Below are 24,886 nucleotides of genomic sequence, written 5' to 3' on the forward strand. Positions count from 1 at the left end.
CGGCAGACATGGCCCTGATTGCAGCCAGGCCTAGGGACCCTAACCGCGCATGATTTAATCGTGCACTGGGCCTCTAGTAGGGAGATATAAAGTAATGGGTAAATATATATTTGTTAAGTATTCAGTTTCATCTATATTATGTGTTTCACTTCATAGGCAATCGATATCTCTTAAAATCTGAGCCTCTGAGTTGTTTGTGGCTGTTCTGGTTGGTGTTAAGTCCAAGAACAAGCTTCTGAGATGGCATTCCCAGCACTGGAAAGCTGAGAGCACAGATTGCCATGAGGAAGTTACCTAATCAGGCAGGGGTTACAGTGGTCAGGGACGACTTCTTGATGGTTGGTTACTTGAACTGAGTGTGATGGAGAAATTAGAATAGCCATATTCTGAAAATGTTGGGTGAAAATAAGGACTTGACAGAGAAAACAGCATTCATATAGCACAGGTTGAGAAGTAAAGAGGGTAGTAAATGAAAAAATAAGACAGGGAGTTGGGATCTAAAGAACAGGTGGAACTAAGACTGTGTTGACAGGAGGCAAGAATGGGGAAACAGTTTTATCTGTACCAAATGGGAGCAAGATGGATGGAGTTCAAGTTTGTGGCTACTTGGTTGCCTTCTCTTATCCCCCTCCCATAGCAATGAATTGAGAGAAGGGCAAGGAGTATAAGGAATTGCGTGTGTGTGTGTGTGTGTGTGTGTGTGTGTGTGTGTGTGTAGGGGTAGATGGGGGATGGGAACAGAATGTTTACCTTGCACATACGTTTTTATTGATACCAAGATGAGGAAGTGGCACTCTGATGTGGATCTCTGTTTTTTAGTTCAGTAAACTAAGGAGGGGCTTTCTCTTCCATATTCATCTAATTTAAATTTCTGCTTTCACAGTGAAGGAATAATTCATAATTCAGAAAATTCATAAGCGTGATAGAATTTAAACAGATTTTATTGACATACAACCAGTAATGATGTCACCAGTGGATATCAATTGAAACTTCTTAATTAAATATGTTAGTCTGAAAGTGCAAATTTAAAACATTGAACAATTGACTCTACAGCAGTGGTTCTCAACCTTCTGGACCTTTAAATACAGTTCCTCATGTTGTGACCCAACCATAAAATTATTTTCGTTGCTACTTCATAACTGTAATTTTGCTACTGTTATTAATTGTAATGTAAATATCTGATATGCAGGATGGTCTTAGGTGATCATTCGACCGCCAAAGGGGTTGTGACCCACAGGTTGAGAACCGCTGCTCTACAGTGTGCCAAGCTCTGTGTGTAGACATGTTTAATGCCCTACAAAGACTTTTAATTTACGGGGGGAGACGAAAGCAAAACCTATAATCAGAGGTAAGCTAATAATGCCATTAAAATGCCATGGAGATAGAGGGAATAAGATCAGAGCGAAATATGAATAAACATATTTGAGCTAATATATCTTCCTAAATAACTTCTATGTCATATGCTAGAGGGCCTTCAATGGAAAACCCTAGGTAGAAAGACACTCTTTCTATGTTGCCACCACTTCTGAGTGGACCTGAATAAACAGATGTCATTGGTATTTTTATTTTTTTCTCTGTTCCATATTCAATAGAGATTTTCTTGCCTTCAGCCAGACCAGTGAGACGGCGCAGAAGGTCTTTGACTTCCTTTTTTTTCCACACATCTCCACTCTGCCAGAAGGAATTTATATTTTGTACTTTACTGAAGTACTGCTCTATCTCGGCCTTATGCACAAGACTGTTGAGACCTCTCTTTTTCCCTAGGTAGAAAAGTGTGCTTGGCTGCTTGGACCTGCACATGCTCCTGTACTGTCTCCTGAAGGATCTATATAAGGATGAAACATACCTTTCCATTAACTTGGAATCTTCATCTAGCTCTTCATTTTCTGGCCAGAACAGGAGGCAGGCCAAGAAATAAGGGTCTGGGTATGGGTGACTTAGTTCTACGAATTGTAACACTTCTCTGAGATGTTTTTTAAGTACGGTAAATGGCTGAATAAACTTGGAATTGGGTTTTAGACAATTGAGAATAATGTTGGCCAAAATGAAATTTTGTTTCTCCTTTGCCAGCCGTTTGTTTGAATTTTCCTGAAAGAGAAAAGTATATTTGTTCACTATACTTTCCATAATAATTGCAGCCTCTTTGTGATTTGGATTAAGATATTCTAGAAGTCCAGAAAACCTGTCTGCTTTCAAAGCTTCTAAATCTCTCCTGCAATTCTCCTCTTGGAGTAACTGACTCTCTTTGCTTTGTAATGGACCCACATCCACATGGCAGAAATGTTCCCTATATTTACTGAAACAACGACTGATTTTCTTGCTTAATAAGATCTCCGCTATTTCTTTTTGGATATTCCTTGTTTTCAAAAGACCCATATAATCAGTAAAAAAGTCAAAGCACTTTTTCATATCCGGTTGTAAATTTTGTAAGTAGGAAGTGAACTTAGTTAAAGCCAAATAATATTCATTTTTTGGTTTTGTAGGAATATTCCTCTTTCCTGATAAAATTTCTGCCATAATTTTTTTAGATGATTCATTTTCTTTATGGAAACAGGGAGTGAGCTGAAGAATCTGAATAGTGTAAAGACCAACTTCTATTTCACCCAAGAAACCAGCTGTATTATACATGTCATATTTTCTTTTGGACTTCTGTAGTGACCAGGTCTCTGTTTCATAGTCTTTCCTATCAGTTTGCTCTTGGGATTTTTTGAAAGCTCTTGATGCATTTTCTGCAGCTTCTAGAAAATGTGTTAGATCATTTACAGTGATATCCCTACAGTTTTTGTTTGCATCCAACCACCATTTGATTTTACTTTTGTAGACCTGACCAAGTGTATCTGAGATATAGGAATTTTTAGGTGCTCTCTTTTTGGCCATATTTGCCCAGTCCAGAGCAGTGTCAAAGTTCTTCTCTTTAATATAGAAATGTCTTGCTAAGGCCTGACAAATAAATGCATTTTGTGGGAATCGAAGAGTTCCTTCAGTCAAGACCCTTTCAACTTCATCATTCTGTAAAGCTTCAATTAATGGAGAAAACAAAGTGTCTGTTTCATCTCCATACTCTTTGCGCTGTCTTGTAAGCAGAAGAGTTTGTACATCATGTTGAAATTTGTCTCTTCCTATTCCAGAATCATAGAACAAATTCTCTTTTAATATCTTCAATGCAATTTGACATTTATCCAAGTGATAGCTTCTTTCCAGTTCTTCTAGACAGCAACTGGCAATCAGAGGGTGAATGATGCGCACACCTGCACATCCCCCATATTCTGCCACTTCTGTGTTGATTAGAAGTGTGGAATAGGTTCCCATCTTGTCTTCTAGGCTTTCAGGTTTCCAGGGTGTACTAGTGCCTGTGATTCCCAAAAATATTTCACACTGTGACACTGAAATTGTAAAGTCAGTAACATAAGAGTTGAGTAGAGCCAGGAAAGAAATGAGTTGAGCTTCCTTGCTGTCAGTATTCTGTCCTTTCTGTCCTTTTAGGATATTCTTGACTACATTTTCTATATATGTTTCATCAAAATTTTCTTTCATGATCATGAAGGAATAAAAATTTTCACAGTTCTTGTGTTGCTTTTCAATTTCCTCCAGTTTGGCTTCAAAAGCTCTTCGTTCCTTGGAAGAAAGTTGGTATTTTAGTGCAATACTATCTGCTAATTTTGCACTTTCATCAGGATTCTGGGATCTCATACAGTTTAATATAATTACCAATGTTTTTTCATATCTCAAACCCTTCTCTACTAAAATGGAATGGATGGTATTCTGTAGAATGTAGACATTTTCCTGTTCTTCAAAATCATCTACTAGGAGAAGTACAGGAATGTAATCCTGATGGCTAGTTGCCTTATAGGTAATCAACTTGGTTACTTGTTCTCCAGTTTCTTCAAAGTCAGTTGCTTTGTTTTTTAACACAGCACACCTGAAGTTTTTCTTTAGGTCCCACAGAACATTCATAGCCAATGTAGTGCCCCCACAGCCTGGATGATGATAAAGATTGATAATTTTTACAAATATTGGTTTAGGAGACTCTGCACAACACTGTATTAGACCTTTAAGGTCTTCATAATTGTCTCTTTTGACAAAGGGTAAAGAATAGTTTTCAGAAGAAAAATAGAAGTTCCACCAAGATACTTTGCCACCTCGATAAAAGTGCTCTTCTTTTGTTTTCTTAAATTCTTGGAATTTAGATTCATTTTTCTCGATATCTGTGTCTTTACACTCATTTTCACAGAGAATTTCCAGTGCAGTCAAGACATCCTCTTCCTTTTTCTCTAGGATAACCGAAGATGATCCATGGGAGGGCAAAAACCTTCTTGATGACTGAGTGACTGGTTTTAGTTTAAGGATAGTACTGTTTATCAATTCTAAATTTAAAGTGGAAATACTATGGCTTGTTAATTCATCTGTTATTGTCAGTCTTGCTCGTAGTAGATCTTTCCAACGTTGATAAATCTGTGAGTCTACACAGATACACAGTATACTTTCCATTCCTTTCAGAGCTTGGTAGAAAGCACAGAAGGTTTCAATGAGTGGATCTCCTGGGCTTTCCACCAGAGAGAGTAATAGAAACACTACCAAAAATTTCCCTCTTATCATTAAATTTTCATCTGTGAGAAATAAAATCAGTTTCCGGACTTCAGAAGCTCTTTCTCTCTGCCATAAATGTGGTTCTAGAGGCTTATACCTCTCATCTTTCAAGTCTGATCTGCCATTGCAGAAGATCCAGCTGGGCTGATCGAAAAGATTCAGGCTAGAAATTGCCTCTCTTGTAGTAGTCTTTTCCTCATATTGATTTGGAAAGTGAAGGTTTGCTACCCGGCTTCTTTTGTAAGCTTTGGCCACCCCCTTGCTCTCAGATTCAGGATCAAACTCCAAAACAGCAAACAATTTAATTTCCTTTAGAAAATCTAAGTTCTTTGTTTGGTTTGGATGACATTTATTTGTTACAAGAATGTACCAATTGTAGTATGAATTATCCAGTGACTCTCGGTTTCCTATGAGAAGTTTAACCAGCTTTTGTCCTTCACTCTCTTTCTTATTTGCCCTCCTTTCATATTCTTCTTCAGCCTCTTTTCTCGATACTGCTAGTGACTTGACTTTTTTTGTAAATGCTTTGAAATCCTTATCCCGTTGCTTGACATTGGCCAAGATATCCTTAGAGCTAGCTCCATCTCTCACAAACAGTGAAGCATCTTGGTTTTGTTTCCATATTTCAGCTTTACAGTTTTGCATCTTAATGTAGAAATATTTTTCTTTACATACAGAGTGTTTTGGAATGACATCTACTTCAATGACAAATCTGTCAGATGGTGTGTTGTTCTGCAGAAGGACTTCCACGAACCTTGGCTCCCGAATGCACTTCTTGGCTTCATTGATCTCACTTTCTTCAAAATACTGTTTGATCATTATATTAAAGTGGTCAATGAAGGCATCTTTACTGGTGACTTCCATACCAACAATTTCTCCATGGGGTTTGTCCAAGATTCCAAAATGGATGGTGCCATTGGTGCGTGAATTCATACAAGCCGATGCAAATCGGAAGACTTCATTGCTAAATTTCATTTTAATGTCCTTTTCTGTGGCTGTGTCTGTATTTGTGAGGGCTTTGAACTCATGTATTGGGTCTATGAGATTGAGTGGTCCTGTTTCAGGTTGTATAAGAAGATAATGTTCTATGTAACGATGGCTGCTGTGGAACTGATCAAAAGGATATGGCATACAAGTCAACTGCTCAGCTTTTAGCTTTTTCTTTTTTTTGTCTTTAGTGGTCACTACTTCATTTAATGCATTTTCTTTTATAAGAACAGATTCTTGTTCTTTGGTATCTCTGATATCTCTAAGATTATGATCAATATTGGATGGCATTGGTTGTTCTTCTTCTTTTTGTGTCTGTTGTGGCTTTTTTTGGTGTTGTTTTTTGGAGGTTTTTATATGCTCTAATTGTCCAGAATCCTGATTGTGATTTTCAGGGAAAATATTATTCAATCTGCCATACATGCGTTTTATCAAAAGTGCTGGACCCCGTGGTAGCCCCATGTCTCTAAGGTCTTCTTCAGTTAATTCCTGCAGGACTAATCCTGTCACTTCTTCATTGAACAGAATTTGCCCGTATTTCTCATCGATCTTAAGGTCTTCTGTTACCCATTGTTTCACATGCTCTTTGTTCCAGTCTTTGGTCATTTCAGGTAGATTTACTTGTTCACTCATATCACAGCTGAAACTTTCTTCCTTGGAAAAAGTAATACAATAAGTATTTTAGTATGATACTTTATCATCGAAGTCAGTCGATTATATATATAATACTGTTCAAGGTTGAGTCTTAAAACTGCTTGGTACTTATTTTAACTGTTTTATAGTTCCAATTAGCACCCCCTTGTTTCCTATATGATTATGATTGTGATTATGACATAAGCAGTAGCTGCTAATTAGGGCAACACACCCCTTTATCCTTATAATAATTTTCCCTTTTAAGTTTAACTTGGTGAAAGTTGCTTGTTTTCATAACTCAAAACCAGAATCTTAAGTAATAAAGAAATTAGTTCACATAGTTGAATATTGCAAATAAACTTTAAAATACAAAACTGGATAAGTGAATGTGGGTTGGAAAATAGAAAACTACATCCACAGATAGGAAGCTGGCCATTTTTGTTACACAGTAATAAGGCAATTGGTTAACTTATCACTTGTCTTTTGGAACTCAAACTGTTAGGCCGACAAGGCTAGAGCTTTGGGGGATGTGATAGCAAAATGTTAGATAACTGATTTGGTTGGCTAAGTCTTGTGGCCCTCAGAGGTACTATAGAGTTAGCTATAGTTCACACTGGCCTGGCCAGCCTGAAATTAGATAAGGAAAATAGTATGCATTTTTAACTTTGTTAAAACCATTTTAGCCTAAATTATTGATATGAGAGTAATGAAGGTCCTACAATCATGTACTTGGTTGAATTGCAAGTTTTGAATATCCTGAAACACTTGAGATCAGGGGTTCTCAACCTTGGCTCACTGGTACTCCACATTCTGAAATTGATTTAATTGGTTGAGGGAGTGGAGTTTAGGATTAGTACTTTTTAAAAATTGTCCGGAATATTCTATTGTACAGATAAGGTTGAGAGCAGTTCTCACAGTGTAGTCTCTAGATCAGCAGCATCAGCATCACGTGGAAGCTTGCTAGAAATGTAAATTTCCAGACCCCAACCCAGTCCTACTGACTCAGAATGAAAAAGATGAATCAATAATTTTGTTTAAGGGAAAATAGAAAAGTAAAGGTATTATAAGGATAAGTAAACTAAAAGCATTAAGGATCAAACAAAACATTATATTATAAAGAGAGCAAATACAAAGCATATACACTTTTCATATATCCACAGAATATGTATAAAACCATCATGTACATTCATAAAGATGAAAGGCTTTACCCAAAGCATAAAATAGAAAGATTAGAAAGGATATTTATCAGACAGAACTGTTTTAGTCTGCCTTTCACAACAGTCTTCACTCTAACAGACTCAGAGCCCAGGAGCTAGAGAGAAGGAAGAACCTTAGAGAAGAGAGACTTAAAATTTTATTTGTTTATGCAAACTGCCATCAGTTAAACTGGAGGTGAGACCAGGCAGGGGTGCTAATCAGTAATGGATGTGGTGTATTCCAGAGAGGAGCTGACCTGTGCCTTGCCCATTCATCTGGGAATCTGGGATTGACAGCCTCACAGTGTCATTAGGTTCCTGTGGCGTGACAGTCAGAAACTGAGACAGGCTCAAGGAGTGTCAGTAACAGAATGAATAACCCTGGACAGCTTGCCCCCCTCCCTATAATGCTAGATGATTGCAGGAGAGGACCGTATAACAATGGCAAAGAGTTGAAAATTGGATGAGAAAGAAAAATAATATTAGGTATGTCTTCAGGGATCTCTCTGGTGGGAGAAAAAGATTTGCAGCCTTCTGAAACAAAGAATGAGTGGACCACTGAGGTAGGAATTATTTGACTTCATGGCATGGGGGTGAACACTACTGAGGAAATGAGTTATTTCTCAAAGGATGTCAACACAGAACAAAGACAGATTGTGGCTGATAAATGGATGTCCCCTCTTAGCTGATGCCTCACTAATTTTTGTGTAAAACTGCCTCTCAGCACTAACACTACCAAGAATGTCAAATCTAGGTGGAGAGGATGGATAAAGGAGAAACAGTCTTAAGTTTCACTTTTTCAACATGATATAATAGAGATAATGAAAGATTTTTTGAAGTCCCTTAGATAGAAGGCAGAATAAAAAATATGACTTCCATGTTATTTTAAACTTCAGTCTTAAAATATTTCAGGCTTTGAGAGTTTGGTGAGTATTTACTTTTTATACATTTTAATGTATTTTGACCTCCATTCTGTAGACAGCTGAAGGGAAGAGACACTCATGCCCTCAGACACTATTCCTGTCATAATTTTTGGTGGCTCAATAGATACGTAGATGATCACTTCAATACATTGGCCTTGCACCCTCTTGACTGCCTCTCGTCTAATGATCTTGACCTCCATCCATCTCCACTCTCATGGGTCACACTATTGGCCTTATCATAATTGTTACGAGTTAAATTGTGACCTCCTAAAATTCCTGTGTTGAATTATTAGCCTCAGTACTACAGAATGTGAGCTTGTTTGGAGATGGGGGTGGTTGCAGATGTTACTAGTTAACATGAGGTTATTAGAGTGGGCCCAATTCAACATGACAGGTATCTTTTTTTTTTTTTAAATATATTTTATTGATTTTTTTACAGAGAGGAAGGGAGAGAGATAGAGAGCCAGAAACATCAATGAGAGAGAAACATCGATCAGCTGCCTCCTGCACATCTCCCACTGGGGATGTGCCCGCAACCCAGGTACATGCCCTTGACCGGAATCGAACCTGGGACCTTTCAGTCCACAGGCCGACGCTCTATCCACTGAGCCAAACCGGTTTTGGCGACAGGTATCTTTATAAGAAGGGAAAATATGGACACAGAGACACATATATAGGGATGACATCATGTGAAGATGAAGGCAGAGATCAGGGTGATGCCTCTATAAGGCAAGGAATGCCAGAGATTGACAACAGACTACCAGAAGCTAAGGGAGATGCATAGAGCACATTCTTCCCCACAGCCCTCAGAAAGAACCAACCAATTCCTTGATCTTGTAGACATCCAGCCTCCAAAATTGTGAGACAATACATTTTTGTTGTAGAAGCCACTCAGTTTGTGGTACTTAGTTACAGCGGCCCTAGGAAACTAATAGAATCACCAATAGCTACAAGCCTTCCATCATCTCAGATGCAAACATTTCACCATCATCTCCTGCCCCTAAGATTCACTATGTTTAGTGCTCAAACTCTATATTTCTTTAAATGTTTCTTTTTTTTAATATATATATATATATATATTAATATATTTTATTATTTTTTTACAGAGAGGAAAGGAGAGAGAAAGAGAGTTAGAAACATCGATGAGAGAGAAACATCGATCAGCTGCCTCCTGCACAACCCCCTACTGGGGATGTGCCCGCAACCCAGGTACATGCCCTTGATCGGAATCGAACCTGGGACCCTTTAGTCTGCAGGCTGACGCTCTATCCACTGAGCCAAACCGGTTTTGGCTCAAACTCTATATTTCTTTAACACCAAGACCTTTAATCACTGATACTATTACTTTCTCACTTTCCTCACCCCTTGTCATGTCCTTACCACCTCTTATTCACTCTGTTTTCAATACAGCAGCCAACATGATCCTGTTTAAATTTAAGTGTAATCACATAACTCTGATCAAGACCCTCCAATGATTTCTCATCTCACTCGGAGTCAAAGCCAAAACCCTTAGGTAAACTCCTACATGACATGCTCATTCCACTTTTTTAAACCCTCCTCACCTCCACTCACCTTGCTCACTCCACTCCAGCCATTCAGGTTGTCTTGCTGCTCCCCAAACATGTCAGGCATGCTGCTGCATCAGGTCTTTGAAGTAGCTATTCCTTCTGCTGGGAATGCTCTTTCTCTAGACCAGTGGTTCTCAACCTTCTGGCCCTTTAAATACAGTTCCTCATGTTGTGACCCAACCATAAAATTATTTTCATTGCTACTTCATAACTGTAATGTTGCTACTGTTATGAATCGTAATGTAAATATCTGATATACAGGATGGTCTTAGGCGACCCCTGTGAAAGGGTCGTTCGACTGCCAAAGGGGTCACGACCCACAGGTTGAGAACCACTGCTCTAGATACATAGCTCACACTCTTACTTGAGCCCTTTATTCAAATTCAGTGCAGCCTTTCTTAGCTACCCTTTTGAAATTTCAGTCCTTCCTCTAGTGCTTTCCGTCACCCTTCCCTGCTTCATTTTTTTAAAAAAAGAATTTACATACTATATTTAATGATCTTCTCATTCTCTGTCTCTGTCTCATTCTCTGAATATAACACCCAGGAGAGAAGACATTTTTGCCTTTTGTTCAGTGGTGAATCCCCTAGTGCCTGACATAAAGTAAGTGCTCAGTAAATACTTGTTGAATGAAGAAATTAAGATTTTTAGAGTAGTGGAATGCTTGAACTGTATTTTTGTAAACCCATGAATCAGCGTTGCCTATAAAACAAAGGACTTGGGAAATTTCCTTTTTTCTACCTTTACTCATTTCACCCATCCCCATCCCCTGCCTTTGCAATCACCAATCTATTTTCTGTATCTATGAATTTGTCTTTTTTTTTTCAATTCAACATATAAATGATATCATACAGTATTTATTCTCTTGTGTCTTACTTATTTCACTTAGCATGTTTTCAAGGTCTATCCATGTTGTCACCAATTGCAAGATTTCTTTCTTTCTCATGGTTGAATTGTATGTATCAACCACATTTTTTTAATCCATTCATCCCTCAGTGGACACTTAGGTTGTTTCTGTAAATAATGCTGCAGTGAACATAGGGGTGCAGCTATCTTTTTGAGACTGTGTTTTAATTTTCTTTGGATAAATACCCAGAAGTGGAATCGCTGGGTCATATGGTAATTCTTTCTATTTTTGAGAAACCTCCTTAATGTTTTTTTTTTGGTGGCTGTACCAATTTGCATTCCCACCAACAGGGCCTAAGAGCTCCCTTTTCTCTATATTTTCACCAACACTTGTTATTTCTTGCCTTTTGTATAATAGCCAGTCTAACAGGTGTGAGGTGATCTCTCATTATGGTTTTTAAATTTTTTTCATTTTATCATTAGATCAGAACCAAATCCAGCTTCCAAGTCAGATGGTCATAATGAGTGAGAAAGGAGTTTTCATTTTTTAAAAAGAAAAGTTGGTAGACATATGTTCTTTATCCACAGGCTCATTACAGCAACCTGAGCCTCGGTTTCCTAGCACCTCTTAGTTTTTTGCTGTCTCATTTACAGTCCCTGAAGGAGCATGTTTCTCATACAGGTTTTTCTATCCTAGGTCCATATGAGCCAGACTTCCAGGGGCCTCTGCTGTGTTAACTGCTCTTGTTACTCTGGGCAAATGGACTCTCCTCTGGAGTAGGCCTTATCATGCTCCACAGACTTACTGTGTTCACATCTGAGGCAGTATCTTATCTTATCCAGGGCACTCCAGCATTCTATAAGAAGCAGCACATGAAGGGGTTCCTGCTTATCAGCTACTGCATGCCCAGAGACAGTGTGTGTGTGTGTGTGTGTGTGTGTGTGTGTGTGTGTGTGTGTGTGAGAGAGAGAGAGAGAGAGAGAGAGAGAGAGAGAGAGAGAGATGTGCCGGGAGCCAGTCCACCCTTGCTGCTTGATGCAGTCGCTGCAGGGAAGAAACATCTACACAGCTTATGTTTCAAGGGACCTGGCGTATATGACATATGTTTGCTCCCCCTCTTAAGCACTATGTGTTTTAACCAGGACCACCTCCCTGAGAAAGGTTGTTTCCCCAGATTAGAGGTTAACAGGACTAAGGAAGAGAATAAATCAGTAAATCCCCCTAGTGTTACAGAAATGCCATGTACTACTTATGAAGAACTTGGACTAAGACTGTTGGCAATAAATCTGGGACTTGTTGGGCCCACATCCCCAGGGGTCTGCCCACCAGGGAAAGCACCAAAGCCTATACCCCTGGAGACCCTCTGACACAGGGCAGTCCCAGGGAAGGCAAGCAGCGAGGCTGGGAGGACATAACCTTTACTGGGTAGGATAAACTCCTTCAGTCACTTCCTTGTAGCTTATCAGTAGAGCAATAGAATAGTTACCTTGGAATAGCCCTTGTAATGGAACACAGAGATTAACCTAGACAAAATTAAAATCAACAGAACTAGAGAGACAGGATTATGGAAATGAAACTAGGAACTGTAGAAGGTTTCCCGAAACATACCATGATGCAATTATAGAGGCATGCTTATGGGATCAAATAGTATAAATATAGATGTAATAGAACAATAAAGAGAGAACCCAACCATACTGATCAACTGAACGCTGTCTCCGTGTCATTCCTTCTTCGCCGACTCCGTCCACACCTTTGGGAACCCCTGGACCTGCTGGGGCTGGCCCCCAACAGATATGGAGCCGGGGGCGGGGGGTGCGGAGGTTAGGGAGATGGAAGCACCTGTCTCAAATAGGGTGAATAATATCTGTCCTATCCAAACTGGTCTTTTTAACTTATCTTACAGGACCCCCCCAATTGTTTAAAGATGAAGACCCTTTATAACATAAAAAAATTGCTCAGCTGCTCCCCCCCCCCCCCGCCCCTTGACAGGAGCTGAGAATGTACATAATGATTTGAAGCTATTATATATTTGGTAATGCTTTCACATGAATTTGTCACTCTGTCAATTTTGAGCATCTTATATGGTCTAAGACCCATATTTGGCTGGAGCCATGTATTTAATTCAGGGTGAAAATAATTTGGGCAAAAAGGTTTTAATAATGCTTTGACATAATTCCTTGGCATATTCAGTGTCTTCAACCTAGTTTAGGGTGATGACTTGTTAATCTATATATATAAAAGGCTAAGTGACCGACCATCCCTCTGTCTGACCAACCTACTGACCGACCGTACATATGATGCCCACTGGCAATTTAAAAATAAACATTGACTTGCACATGCATGATACATATATAGCTCTTGCTGGTGCCAATTGCACATGTGTTTTAATTTTATAATACTATATTATATATACTATTTTGATATGTAATTCTTTGCAGTAACATAATTCCCCCACGAATCTTTCTTCTAATTAATTTCTTTTCAATGTGCATGAATCCATGCACCGGGCCACTAATATTTATATAAAACTTTAGTATACTTCACTGTCCTGAGGCTTACAAAGTCCTTTTGTGAACATTATTTGATTGGATTTATATCCTCAAGTGTTGACATGTTTTTTAAACAAGAGGGACCTTTATATTTGTCAAGAAGCTACTTAGTGTAAATAAAGGGGGAGCAGCCTGGCCAGCATGGCTCAGTGATTGAGCATTGACTTATGAACCAGGAGGTCATGGTTCCATTCCCAGTCAGGGCACATGCCTGGGTTGCAGGCTTGATCCCCAGTGTGGGGTTGATGATTCTTTCTCATCATTGATGTTTCTCTCTCTCCCTCTCCCTTCCTCTCTGAAATCAATACAAATATATTTTAAAAATAAAATAAAGGGAGGGGGAAGTTGTGATCAGGAAAATAAATTCATGATTAAATGTGTCTCCTTTCAACCAACCTGTTTTCCCATTCATGGTGCAGGGGAATTGTCCCAGAGCAGAAAGTTGTCTTGGTTATAGTTTTTGTTCTGCTTTTTCAAATGGGTGAAGGTGTTGTTCTGGTTGGAGCTGGGGAGAAGACCTCCACCTTATCTCCTTTATTCTGTTTTGGGAATATTTTGAACCCCAGAGTTCTCCTTGTGTGTACTTAATTTCAGGATCTATTTCCCAAGGACTTATATTTTCTCTTGGGCGAGGAGTGGGGTGGGGCAGGTGATCAGGAAGGATCAAACCAGCAGGGCAAGCACTTGTGCCCAGCCCTGTCTCTAAGAGGCTGGGCCCTAGAATGTTTTTACCTCCAGGAAGAAATTCTTGCAATCTTGGTTGGTCTCCAGCAGGCCCACGCCCTGGTCTGATGTTCTTCAGAAATGAAACTGCAAAGCAAGTTCATTTTACAAAGTGCACTCTAAAATTATGTGTTTCTATGCATAGTCTCTGTACAAGCTAGTTAGGAAGGAAATCCTTAAGTAAAATAATTAAACTTTGGAGGATTTAATCTTTAACTAGATGTAAACTTTTTTATATCATCTTGAATTATATAGGACAGAGTTTGGCATAGCTGCTCTTGGCTACAATTTTCTACTCCATTCCTGATCTTCTGATCTATATTTTACTTAGCTCTTAGAGTCTCATCACCAGAGCCTTCCACCTCCAGAAACACTCTACACTCTCTTTGTGGGAATGTTTCAATTTAAAAGAATCCTGCAGTCAGTATAAGATACATCTAGCAACATGTATATGAAAGCGGTGAGCTTTCTCATCCTTTCAGAATTGTTTTGTTAGAAACAGCTTATGTACACTTGAAAGTATATTCATTTTCATAGTCCTGATTAGTTTTTAGAATTAGTTTTAAAATATAGCCTTTAAAGAAAGTTGATGAAATATATCTTTAAAGCCCATACCAGGGCTTCACTGAAAACTTACACTTTTCATATCGGCAACTTGAAATGTCTTCATGAGGTTCTTTGATCCAGAGATGTTAGATTAGTTGCCTTTTTTTGAGTTTGCAAGAGTCATGTTCCGGAAAGCACCTACCAGGAAGTAGAGATGTAGTCAGAACAGACCTAGTCCTGAGACATATTTGTTGAGAATCTGTTACATCAAAAAAAAATTACGACTCAGCAAATTAAAATGCAAGTGATTGGACTGTTGCTTAGGAATTCTTTATGGGACATCTTTTCCTCTAAACTTTCTACTTTGAAATTTTTCAAACATACATAAGATTGGAAAGAATAGTGAAAGGAACATCCTTCATCTAGCACATCTCTTCTATATTAAATATTTTTAATAAAATCAATAAGCAATCACAAAAATGTTGTGGGCATTCTTTCTTTCTTTCTCTTCTTCTACATTCTACATTCAATGTGGAGCAAATCCTATAAGCTGTATCTTCAAAACCTGCCCAGCATCTGACCGCTGACCACCACTTGACTGCTGCCATCCAGTCCAAGCCCCCATCTTCTCTTCCTGGGTTAGAGGAGTTGCACCCTCACTAGTTTCTCTCTTGCTTTTATTGACCCCTTTGGGGACAGCTCAAACAAGCAGCCTGAGCGAGTCTGTTCAAATGTAAATAACAGACCAACATTCTGTTCAATCCCTCCCAATGGCTTTGCATTTGACTCAGAGTGAAGCCGAGCTCATTATGAACTAACAGGTGCCTTACATAACCTGGCATCCTGTTACTCCTTCTTTCTTTTATTTCTCTCTATATATCTGGTCCAGCCCCCTGATTTCCTTGTTGCTTAACACAAGCAGTGCCTGCTCCTGCTTTGGGAACCTCACTTGTTTCCTCCCCCTAGAATGTCCTTAGACACTTGCACAGCTCACGACCACCACGCATCCCTTAGGTTTTTTTTATCAGATGGCACCTTCTCACTGAGGCAATGCTTGGCCAGCCTACAGAAAACTGTAAATCATCTTCCAACATTTCCTCTTCCTCTTTTGGCTTTAAAAAGATCTACTTAGCACTAATCACAAGCAAATATTCCACATGTTTTTAACTATTTTCTGTCCCGCTCGTTATTCTGTGAACTTTATGAGAACAAGAGCTTTTGTACATCTTGTTCACTACTTTACAGTGCCTAGCACATAGTAAGCTTCTTAACTAAAATTTGTTGAGTGAATAATATAGTTTCTTAGAGTAGTTAAAAATAATAAATATTTGGAAACCCCTGAGTTTGCAGTGTCTGTAAGTCAGAGGACTAGGGCACTTATTTCATTTGGCTTAAATTCCAGACAAAAATCTGAAGAAATCTCTTCTGTGCTACCCCTTAGGCCAGAACTAACTCTAACTTCAATCACCTGGTAACACAGAATGAAAAGGAAGTTTTATCAAAAGGAAAGGAACATTAATAAACATTTCTCCTGCAGTCCTTGTGGTGTCCGTATCAGTTTTCTGTTCTGTCCCTACATGAGGCCATGCATGACTCATACCTGTTTTCCCCAGAAGAGGCCCCTTCCGGCTCTAGGTGCCCTGTGTCACAGCCTCAGCACCTCTGTTGTTTTCATCTGCTGCCCCTGCTCCGGGAACTGATCTTGGGGAGGGCTTTCCCCTTTCCGCAGGACTCCCTTAGAGTCCTCTTTCAGTGATTTACCCATCTACCCTCTCTCTGAATATCCTAAAAATTGAGAGGGCAGAGTCCAGATTTTCTCTGTGGGTTAGCCAGTGATTATTACAATATTCAACTGGGGCTCAAATGAAGCAGCACATCAGGAAATTTCCACTGTAGTCCATCCCTTTTTCTTATAGCTCTTTGGCTTGTGCACAGCTAGTGGCTCATTGTGTGCTGCATCTAATGTAGGGGATGCTACCAGGGGAACTTGGTGCCATCTGATAGGTGACAGTGTCATTTCACTTCCTGTTCATCAGATTCTGCTAATAGATACCAGGGAGATAGAAATCCTCTTCTCGCCGAAACCGGTTTGGCTCAGTGGATAGAGCGTCAGCCTGCGGACTGAAAGGTCCCAGGTTCGATTCCGGTCAAGGGCATGTACCTGGGTTGCGGGCACATCCCCAGTGGGAAATGTGCAGGAGGCGGCTGATCGATGTTTCTCTCATCGATGTTTCTGACTCTATCTCTCTCCCTTCCTCTCTGTGAAAAATCAATAAAAAATGTATTTAAAAAAAAATCCTCTTCTCTAATAAGGTCACTGACATTTATTCCTCCAAATCTGGAGCTTTCTTTCTGTTACAATGAAAAAATCTCAATATAATATATTCAACTCTTTAATAATGGCCTTGGACTGATAATAATGTCAAAAGTTTCTCAACTTCCTTCCCCCCCACATGGTAACAGTTGTGAACATATAATAATTTGAAGCTATTATATTTAATAATGTTTTTCCAATAATTTGTCAACTTTAAGAGAATCTGCATATATAGTGTTGGACCTAAGTAAAAATAAAAATTACTGTGACTGGTGTGGAAAAATATTGCCCATGACTTGACATAACTCATGGTTTTCCAGGAGCCCTCAGCCTCCTGCTTTGAAACAATCATGAACATAAATCTTAGTAGTAGGAGGAGTAACATTAATTACTGGCAAAGCAGCAACAGGATGCCATTCTCGAGTGGTTAGTTGTCTCTCTTTAGTATTACAGGATAAGTACCAAGTTAGCAGAGCTCTTAGGGACAAGTGCTGGTACCCACCCACCCTCACCTCAGGGGGTCCTCAGTAGCTCCCAGGTAGCTATGCGCTGAGGAGTGCTGCTCTGCAGGACTCTGGGTTGGTTGGGGAAGGACACTTGGGAGGCCTGGCTCTCTCCCAGGACTGCAGAGAAACTGCCGCAAACAAGTTAAGTTTCACTTCCCGAAGTTGCTTTCAAGTTAGTTTTTAACCAGATTCCTGCATGAGATGGATTTGAAGGAAACACTTCCATAGAAAAATAGCCTCTGCAGCGTATCGAATATAAAACTTTTAAGAACATTTAAGTTACTGAAGACAGAATTCTGCATAATTTCATGTGACCCCTGGTTGCTTTACATTCTTTTATGCTCAAATTCCTGAACTTCATTACATTGTTTCTCCAATTCTTCTTTCCCACTCCCTGCACAACCAGGAACACACTCATCACCTGAAGTACACTTAAAAAGTTAGCCTCAGCCCTGGCTGGTGTGACTCAGTGATTAGAACATTAGAACATAGAAGGATTGTGGGCTCAATTCTGGGTCAAAGACACATACCCGGGTTGCAGGTTCAATCCCCATCCCTGCTAGGGCTCATTCAGGAGGCAACCAATCCACGTCTGTCTGTTGGTCTCTCTTTCTCCCTCTCTCTTTTTCTCCCCCCCCCCCCCCTCCACTCTCTCTAAAAATCAATGGAAGAATATCTTCCTGTGAGAATTAACAATTAAATATATTGATGTGTATTTTGTCCACTCATATTTACAATCAATTTCAGTATTTTTAGAAGTATAAACACATGTGTTTATATAAAAAGTACAGCTGGAGTTTTTTTTTTTTTTAAAAAAAACCTGTCCCTTCATAAGCATAAAATTAAGTTTGAATCAACAACTTACCAGGATTTTCCTGAAAACTTCCTTTTTATATAAGAAACAGTTGCTTTCAACCTTTGTTTTCTTACTCCTCTTCTGATGACTAGGAGACATATAATTGTGAGGATCTTTTAAAAAAAACAACAACAAAATTAAGCCCAAGATGTGACGTTTTCTGGTCTCCCAGTGCTGTGCCTGTTTCTGAGGGCGTGACAGATGCAGGGCGGGAGCAGAGTAAGGAAGGGAGCAAAAGAGGAAACAGGACTGCCGGCAGTTTCAGTTTTGCTTGAGAACGTATTTGTTTCGGTTTTGAAGGATATTAAATATTTTTAAATGACATGGCAAAATTCTCAATAAATTGGAACAATTGCTTAGAAACTATTGACCAGACAGAATTTTAAGTCATAAGAATAAGTAACAGGCTCAGTGGGGGTGGTGGGTGGGGGAAGCTGCAGAAAAGAGAAAACAGAAATACCAAGAGAAAATTCAAATCTCAGTATAATCTGAGTATCTGTTATGGGCTGAATTGTGTTCCTCAAAACTCATATTGAAGTCCTAATCCTTTGTACCTCAGCATATGATTGTATTTGGAGATAGGGTCTTTAATTTAGGTAAAGTGAGCTTATTAGGTTGGATCCTAATCCAATATTGAAACAGGAATGTTAGGGGAAAGTTAGGACAGGTTTAGGAAATTTTAGAAATTTTGGAAATTAAGGGGACCATGAAGGAAGCACAGAGCTGCAGAGCAGCAGATGGTATACTTCCATAGAATGGGAGAGCTGGGAACAGCAAAAGGTCTGTATTTACAAAATAAAGAGGAGGAGCCCTTTCATCCAGAAGGAGAAGAAGAAAGCCCAAAGGTAATCAGAAAACAATAATGACTGGGGGGGGGGGGGGGGGGGGGCGGGGCACCTCACACATCCCAGGTGAGGTTCAACCTATGAACCCAGGAGTTACTATAGTAACCAGTCTAAGGGAATAGATATTTAAAAAAAAGAATATTTAAAAAAAAGAAGTGGCTCTCACCCAGACTCCACTTAACGTCATCTGGGGAATTTTCAAAGAAGCACATGCATAGGACCTCTAGTAGACAGGCATATATCTCTAGGAAAAGGACCAAGCATCAGTGATTTATTTATTTATGTTTTAATCCTCACCAGAGAACATTCTTTCCATTGATTTTTAGAGAGTGGAAGAGAGGGAGGGAAGCAGATGGCATGGGAGGAGAGAGAGAGAGAGATAAACAGAGAAACATCCATATAAGAGGGGACATCAAGGCACCAGGATCTGCAGCCTTCATAAGCCATAGGGAAGAGGAACTCAGCAGGACTCTTTCCCCCTCCCTATTTGGGAGTCTATTCTGTGGGACCCTTTCCCTTTCCCCATGTGGGAGTCTGTACTTGTTCTTCAATAAATCTCCACTTTTGCTATACCACTTTCTGTCCGTAGATTCATTCTTCAATTCTGACGGACAAAGAATCCAGGTTCCAGTCTAAAAATTCCGTTATCAATATGATTGGTGTCCTTGTAAGAAGAGATTAGGACACACAGGCAGAAAGACCAGGTGAGGACACAGGAGTGATATCTAATCTGTAAGCCAAGGAGAGAGACTTCCGAAGAAACAACCCTGCCTCACCTTCATCTCAGACTTCTGGCCTCTAGAATTGTGAGGAAATAGTACATTTCTGATTTTTAACCCGCCTAGTCTGTGGCTCATTAGCCCTAGCATAGTGCCCCTGAAGTCTTCTGTGTGTGCTGAATCACCATTTATTTCATTATCTTTTGAAAAGTAAAACATTATTTTTTCCATCCTATCTAATAAAAGAGAAACATGGTAATTAGCATACGACCGCTACCCTTCCCATTGGCTAATCAGGGCAATATGCAAATTAACTGCCAGCCAAAATGGCGGCCGGCAGCCTGGCAACTGGAAGCGAACATGAGGCTTGCTTGCTTCAGTGATGGAGGACTCCAACATTCCCCTCCTGCCTTGCGGCCTCTGAGCTTGCAGTTTGATACATTGTAACAAATATAGAAGCTAAACAAAACCCCAGAAACCAGCTTTCAGCCAGCCAGGACTCAGAGCTGGAGTTATACATTGTTTCGATAATAGAACCCAAATAAACCAGATACCTGCTTTCAGCAGCAGAGGCCTCAGAGCTGGAGCCAGAGCTAAAGCTGGCCCAGAATAAAAAAAAAAAAAAAAGAAAGAAAGGAGCAGTTGGGAGCTTCAGTCACCCACCAGCCTGAAAACAGCCCTCAGCCCCTCACCCAGACTGGCCAGGCACCCCAGTGGAGACCCCCACCCTGAAGGGGGTATGACCAGCTGCAAACAGCCATCATCCCCTCATCCAGGCTGGCCAGGCACCCAAGCGGGACCCCTACCCTGATCCGGGACACCCTTCAGGGCAAACCAGCCGGCCCCCACCCGTGCACCAGGCCTCTATTCTATATAGTAAAAGGGTAATATGCCTCCCAGCACCAGGATCAGCGGGAGCTGAGGGGCCTCCCGGCACTGGGATCAGCATGATGGGGCAGCGCCCAAACCCCCTGATCGCCCTGCAGCTCTGTGTGTGACAGGGGGCGGGGCCACAACCTCCCTATCCGCCCTGCTCTGTTCGTGACAGGGGAAGGCGCCCCAACCCCCTGATCAGCCCTGCTCTGTGCCTGATAGGGGGGAGCTCCCCAACCCCCTGATCGCCCTGCGGCTCTGTGTGTGACAGGCTGCGGTGCCCCAACCCCCTGATCGGCCCTGCTCTGTGTGTGACAGGGTGCAGTGCCCCAACCCGCCCACCCTACGGGCCCTGCTCTGTGTGTGACAGGGTAGAGCCATAACCTCCCCATCGGCCCTGCCCTGAGTGTGACAGTGGTGGCGCCCCAACCCCCTGATCGGCCCTGCTCTGTGGGTGATAGAGGGCGGCGCCCCAACTCCCCTATTGGCCCTGCTCTGTGCATGACAGGGGGGAGCTCCCCAAACCCCTGATGGGCCCTGCTCTGTGCGTGACAGGGGGCAGCACCCCAACCCCCTGATTGGCCCTGCTCTGTGCGTGACAGGGGGTGGCGCTGCAACCTCCCCATCGACCCTGCCTTGAGTGTGACAGGGCGCGGTGCCCCAACTCCCCAATCGGCCCTACCCTGAGCGTGACTGAGGTTGGCATCACAACCTCCCTATCCGCCCTGCTCTGTGCATGACAGTGGCGGCGCCCCAACTCCCCAATCAGCCCTGCTTTGAGCCCGACCAGGGGCTGCACCTAGGGATTGGGCCTGCCCTCTGCCACCCTGGAGCGGGCCTAAGCCAGCAGGTCGTTATCTCCCGAGGGGTCCCAGACTGCAAGAGGGCACAGGCTGGGCTGAGAGACCCCCCTCCGCCCCAAGTGCACAAATTTTTGTGCACCGGGCCTCTACTTATGAATATAAGAGTTCATTCAAACTTAAGATATACAGAATATACAAAGAAGGGGGAAGAAAACCAGAGTATCCAAGCACAATCTCCATTTTCCATTATTTAGTTTCTTTCATTTTTTCTATACATACCTTTACAAATATATAAATTTAATATTTAGAAACTTTAACAGATCCTGAAGCTTACCCTATAACTTCAAATGGGCAATGTATACTGCCCAGGAATCTACAGTTCTTTATTAAGTTTTGTCTCCCTCTCTGAATAAGTATATTCATAATTCTTTGCTTCCCACCCCCCTAACATTTTGACCACCATCACTCTCACCTGATGACATTTCTTTCTACCTAAAGGACAAAATTGAAACCCTCAAATGGGCTTTCTCACATGCTCCATTCTCCAGGTCTTCAAACTCACCTGCACCCCTACATTCCACTCCTAATTTGTCCCTAATTAGAAGTGACTCTCGCCCTGGCTGGTATTTTTCAGTGGTTAGAGCATCAGCCAGGCACCAAAGGACAGGTACCTGGTTGCAAGTTCACTCCCCACTTTTGGTTGGGCACCTGCAGTAGGCAAGGAGTTAATGTGTCTCGCTTACATCCATGTTTCTCTCTCTCCCTCCCGTCTTCCCTCTCTTCCACTCTCTCTCTGAAAACAATGTGAAAAAATATATATCCTCAGATGAGATTTAAAAAAAAAAGAAAGAAAAAGAAGTGGCTCTCAACCCAGACTCCACTTATCATCTGGGGAATTTTCAAAGAAGCACATGCATAGGACCTCTAGTAGACAGGCATATATCTCTAGGAAAAGGACCAAGCATCAGTGATTTATTTATTTATGTTTTAATCCTCACCAGAGAACATTCTTTCCATTGATTTTTAGAGTGGAAGAGAGGGTGGGAAGCAGGTGGGGGTGGGGGTGGGGGGGTGGGAGAGAGAGAGAGAGAGAGAAAGAGAGAGAGAGAGAGAGAGAGAGAGAGAGAGAGAGAGAGAGAGAGAACATCCATGTAAGAGAGGCACATTGATTGGTTACCTCCTGCACGTGCTTTGACAGGGCCAGGGATGGAAGGAAACTGCAACACAAGTACATGCCCTTCACCAGGAATCTAACCCCTGACGCTTCAGTCCTGAGGCTGGCACTCTAACCACTGAGCTACACCAGCCAGGGCAAGCATCATTAATTTTTAAAATATCTCTAAGCATTGCCAATGTATAACCAGGGCAAGAACATTTGGAATAAAATAAATGAACTCTCTTCCTCTTCTCCTTTCTTACCTTCCTTTTCCTTTTCTTCCATTTTTCAAACAACTCAGTCCTAAAAACCACTATATGGTAGGTATCTGGTGGAAGGGAGGGGGAATCTAAGTGGCCCAGAACAGGGCCCACGATGGTGGCTCTTCAGAGGGGTGGTCTCAGGTGGGGAGTCAGAAGCTGGACAGTGTGAAAATAGTATCCACCTTGCAGGGGTGACCAGTGTGGAGAATCAGAGCCTGAGGAGGTTAGGAGGGGGAAACCTGGTATGGGGTGTCAGAGCTCAACACCATGTGCAAGGTGTCTGTTCCACTTCTATGGGAACGTATGCACAGGTGACCCAGTGCGCCTCATTTGGATATACCAATACAGACGTCAAAGGGTACTTTATTATTTAGGCTGAGTTTAAACCAAAATTAAGAAGAGAGGAGACACAGGAGACAAACAGAGTGTAAGAATCACACAGGTTTATTTACCAGAGAGCTGATGGGTTTCAGTCCTTGGCAGGCCACCCAGAGACACTCGCTGACAGACACACGGAGGTCATCAGATACACAGCTGCAGGTGCTCAGTCTCTTGACATGAAGAGAGGCCTCTAACAATCTGGGCTCAGGGCAGAGCAGGAGTGGCATAAGTTCCAGGGGTAAGGACGACGTCTCGTCTGTGGAGGGCAGACAGGTGTCTGGCTGCTGGTGTGAGGGTCCTTCTTTTATACCCGATGGATGGGCTTCAGTGTCTCATATCAGTGTGCTCCGGTGGTGCCTTCTGGACTTATCGGGATACACACGCAGGGGGTTACAAGGTACTTATCAGGAGTGTTCACACAGGGAGCTACAAAGTACTTATCAGGGTCACACACACAAGTTAAGTTTCACTTCTAAGTAAAGTTAAAATTAACTCTAATACAAAATGGAGCTTGCTTATGCTAACCTATACTAATACAAAATGGAGTTTGCTTATGCTAACTTATACTAACTAAACTTATTACTATAACAGTGTCTACATGGAGGGCTGGCCTGGTGTGGGATATCAGAGTCCAGGCAGAATAAGAAGGTGTCCCTCTGGGAGAGTAGTCTGAAATGAAGAGTGTCAATACAAAAATTGTACTGGACAAAGTTAAAGAGGCCAGGAAAACTTTATTCAAGACAATGGCAATAGCAGGGGAGGGAGACTGGACTCAACTGAAGAAAGCAAAAGGTATGAAGGTTTTTAAGCTGTGGGGTGAGCTAATGGAAAAATACTGAACTACAGGGGAAAGTTTGGTCAATGGGCTGTGTGGAGCACATTGAGTAACTACTGAGTTTGCAAATGTTTTTCTCCGTGTGTAGGCCCTCTGGGTTTGCTAGTTGGCACCCATCTAAGTTAGGCTTCCACTTTCCCACAGAGACTGGGAGGCAGGGGTGCTATCTTTTTTTGATGTCTACATTTCAAAGACATGGTTCCCTGGTGCTTGAGAAAGACAATCCTGGGTTGTAAAACTGGCAATAGGCTGGGAGAATATTTACATACATTTTAAAGAGGCAGAGAAAGAATTTGCAATTACAGATTTTCTAAAGAAACGGGAGGCATTTGGGAGACACTGCAACCGTGCCTATGGCTAGGAAGAAGACTGTACAAAGTTTAGTCAAGCTGAGGGGATCAGTAAGGCCATCAGAGCTGGAGGAGGAGAGGGTGGCATCTGCATCTGGCAGGGAATGGCAGCATTGAGGTGGGAGACTGATTACATAGGAATTAATCAAGTAAGGAATTATATTTAAAACTGATTTATTTTTTTGTAATCCTCACCTGAGGATATTTTTCCATTGATTTTTTTAGAGAGAGGGAAAGACAGAGAGAAGTATGGATGTGAGAGAAACACATCGATTGGTTGTGTGCCCTGACCAGGGCCTGAGCCAGGAAGGAGCCTGCAACCAAGGTCCTGCCCTTGACCAGAATTGATCTCGGGACACTTCAGCCCACAGGCCAATGCTCTCTCCACTGAGCCAAACCAGGTAGGGCTAAAGCTGATTTCTTTAT

At 41.4% G+C, this 24,886-nt stretch overlaps 1 protein-coding gene across 5 annotated transcripts; it reads right to left on the reverse strand.

The window, feature by feature from the left end:
* Positions 1 to 930: 930 nt before the first annotated feature.
* Positions 931 to 23,617, reverse strand: SAMD9L (sterile alpha motif domain containing 9 like). Of its 5 annotated transcripts, XM_081102144.1 has the most exons (5): positions 23,347 to 23,617; positions 18,245 to 18,348; positions 14,651 to 14,757; positions 14,023 to 14,100; positions 931 to 6,228 (listed from the first exon to the last, which is right to left on the reverse strand). In XM_081102144.1, the coding sequence occupies exon 5, from the start codon at positions 6,205 to 6,207 to the stop codon at positions 1,441 to 1,443; it is 4,767 nt and encodes a 1,588-aa protein (XP_080958270.1). In that variant the 5' UTR covers positions 6,208 to 6,228; positions 14,023 to 14,100; positions 14,651 to 14,757; positions 18,245 to 18,348; positions 23,347 to 23,617; the 3' UTR covers positions 931 to 1,440. The 5 variants fall into 5 exon arrangements, with proteins under 5 accessions (XP_080958270.1, XP_080958271.1, XP_080958269.1 ...); XM_081102145.1 differs by lacking the exon at positions 18,245 to 18,348 and having other exon boundaries at positions 23,347 to 23,554; XM_081102143.1 differs by lacking the exon at positions 14,023 to 14,100 and having other exon boundaries at positions 23,347 to 23,486.
* Positions 23,618 to 24,886: the final 1,269 nt, after the last annotated feature.

This window comes from Myotis nattereri (genome assembly GCF_964212035.1).
Source record: "Myotis nattereri genome assembly, chromosome: 11".
NCBI classification, from domain to species: Eukaryota; Metazoa; Chordata; class Mammalia; order Chiroptera; family Vespertilionidae; genus Myotis; species Myotis nattereri.

What these genes read in the sequence shown, in the direction of transcription:
- SAMD9L (XM_081102143.1), bottom strand. Translation starts at nt 14,683, where the DNA reads ATGAAGACATTTCAAGTTGCCGATATGAAAAGT. An exon ending in AAGTTGCCGATATGAAAAGT is followed by an intron (nt 6,229 to 14,650) that starts GTAAGTTTTCAG and finishes ACTTTTTCCAAG; the next exon opens with GAAGAAAGTTTCAGCTGTGA.